At 44.9% G+C, this 2,386-nt stretch overlaps 1 protein-coding gene across 1 annotated transcript in view; it reads left to right on the plus strand.

Annotated features, from left to right (window-relative positions):
- Positions 1 to 2,386, plus strand: part of ANO5 (anoctamin 5) — a 102,603-nt gene that overhangs the window by 81,149 nt on the left and 19,068 nt on the right. The window contains 1 exon segment of the mRNA XM_018563018.1: positions 1,200 to 1,405. Coding sequence (XP_018418520.1) covers positions 1,200 to 1,405 — 206 coding nt within the window.

The following is a 2,386-nucleotide window of genomic DNA, read 5'->3' on the forward strand; positions in this document are numbered from 1 at the left end:
ATATTTATTTTTATTCATTTTTTATTAAATATTTTTATTTTTTACATTACTTTTAGGGGCTTCGGGGAAATATTGGGGATCTAAACAGACCCCCTGATATTTCCCTTTTTAAAATAGAAAAAGAGATTTAGGACACAAAGTCCCCAGAAACGCGCAGAGTCCTCAATCTCTTGTTTTGTGTCCCCTGTTATCAATGAACAGGAATCCTCTATACTGAGTGTTCTGTTCATTGATAACATGAGGACAGAGTGTGATTACTATAACTACAACTATGAATGGACAGGAAGTGATGTAGATGTGATGTAGATCACTTCCCATTCATTCATAATTGAGGATATAGTAACCACACTCTGTCCTCAATTATTTACAAAAATTTAGCGATCACTGATCACATGACTGCTTGTACCTGCTCTCCTCTCTGACACGCTGTCACAGGAGGCTGAGCGAGCGGTGCGGGGAGGAGAGCCCAGCCTCCTGTGACAGCGCGGCCTGTCTCCGCCCCCCACACCGCTCTGCCGATCTGTGATAGGAGACTGAGCGGTGTGGGAGGAGATGCGGGCCACTCTCAGCACTCTCCTCCCGCAGCGCTCGGCCGGCTGTCACACTTTCTCTCCTCCCCGCTGGGACACAGGGCAGCGCCCAGCGGGGAGTAAAGAAAGCAGGGATGCGCCGATGTATCGGCAGGGAAAAGGCACTTTCGGCATTATGCCAAAAGTGCTATTTTCGGCCGATATATCGGTGCGTCCCTAATTCCATGTCTTCCCAGTCTGGGATGTATCTCATTATCTATGCTAATTTATTTGGCTTTCAATCCTATGCATTCAACGTAAAAAACAATTTCTCTTTTTATTGTTCTCACACATGAATTAAATAAAGCTTTGCTCATCAAAACAAGGAGCCCTTTGTTCCTGGGGAAGGGTGTGCTCATCATTCCCAGGGCAATATGTATCTGTCATAGGGAAGGCTGCAGCAGTTGGGTTTTGCAGCCTCTCCTGCTATTGGTGGGACATTTCTGTTCTTCTAAATCTCCTGATCCTCCAGCTGTAAGTCTCTTTCAGCTTTCAATGGCAGCGAATACAGAGCAGGGGGCTTCATGGAAAATTTGGGTAACAATTTGACATTGTGTTTAGGAGTCGGAAGATTTACATGAATATTTCCAACCGCTGAGATGTTCAATGATCCAAGTTATCTTCTTCTAGTGATTCAGTTTGGCTTCATCACCCTCTTTGTGGCCTCCTTCCCCTTGGCCCCTCTTCTGGCCCTTCTGAACAACATCCTGGAGATCCGCGTTGACGCCTGGAAGCTCACTACGCAGTTCAGAAGACCGTATGCGGCGAAGGCGCACAGCATTGGAGTGTGGCAGGAAATCCTCAACGGAATGGCCGTTCTGTCTGTCGTGACCAATGTAAGAGGACCTGTCTCTGCTTATCCTTTTGTCCTTGTGGAGAATGAGAAACCCAAAAGAAACTATAAAATAGATTGTATTTCCGGTTTGGAAAACAATTGACACTACAAAGATTCTCACCGGGATTATTCAATGAGCAGCGTCAGGGGCAAAGCGCTGAGTGCAATGTGCAGTCCATCATAAATATCAATGGACATTCACCTTACTTAAACTGGACCAGCGTGAGATGACTTCAAAGGATACCCGGGGTATTGGGTTTTTCTACTTGTGTGATTGAATAGGTCATTATATATCGGGAGACAGTTTAATGAGGAGGCTGTTATTGGCATAGCTGAGCCCCTCATCTAGATAGGGTGGGGGGGTGGGCAGAGAAATGCAATGCAGCCACTGCTGGGGTGCATGTATAGACAAGCAGCCTTGGCAATTGGTACCCTTGCCTGGGTTCCATTTGCCAAGGGTACAGTGAATCTTGTTTGAGTTTCAACAAACCCAAATTTAGAGGTGAATCCCCTTGAACTCTGGAGGGGGGGGTGAATCTTGCATAAGATTCAATGAACCCAAATTTAGAGGGGAATCCCATAAGAATATAGGGGAAAGGGAGTGAATCTTGTTCGAGATTCAATTAATCCAAATTTAGAGGGGAATCCCGTTGAAGTCTAGAGGAGGGTGAATCTTGCTCAAGATTCTATGAATACAGATTTAGAGGGGAATCCCATTGAAATGTAGGGGGAAAGGCTTAAGCTTGTTCAAGATTCAATTAGCCCAAATTTAGAGGTGAATCCCATTGAACTCTGGGGGTAAAAAAAGCCATGGCAAGCTTGGCACTACCACGGGGGACATGTACCAATGAAAAACAAAATCATTTGAAATGACCGTACATACCAACAATACTCCATTTTCAGCATCGCAACTTAAAAAGAGGCTTCAGCAACATTTTAAAAAAATGCACAAAAGAAGGATGCCCCAAAATTTCACCCCCAA

Source organism: Nanorana parkeri, unplaced genomic scaffold (genome assembly GCF_000935625.1).
Source record: "Nanorana parkeri isolate BGI_ZX_2015 unplaced genomic scaffold, ASM93562v1 scaffold622, whole genome shotgun sequence".
NCBI classification, from domain to species: domain Eukaryota; kingdom Metazoa; phylum Chordata; class Amphibia; order Anura; family Dicroglossidae; genus Nanorana; species Nanorana parkeri.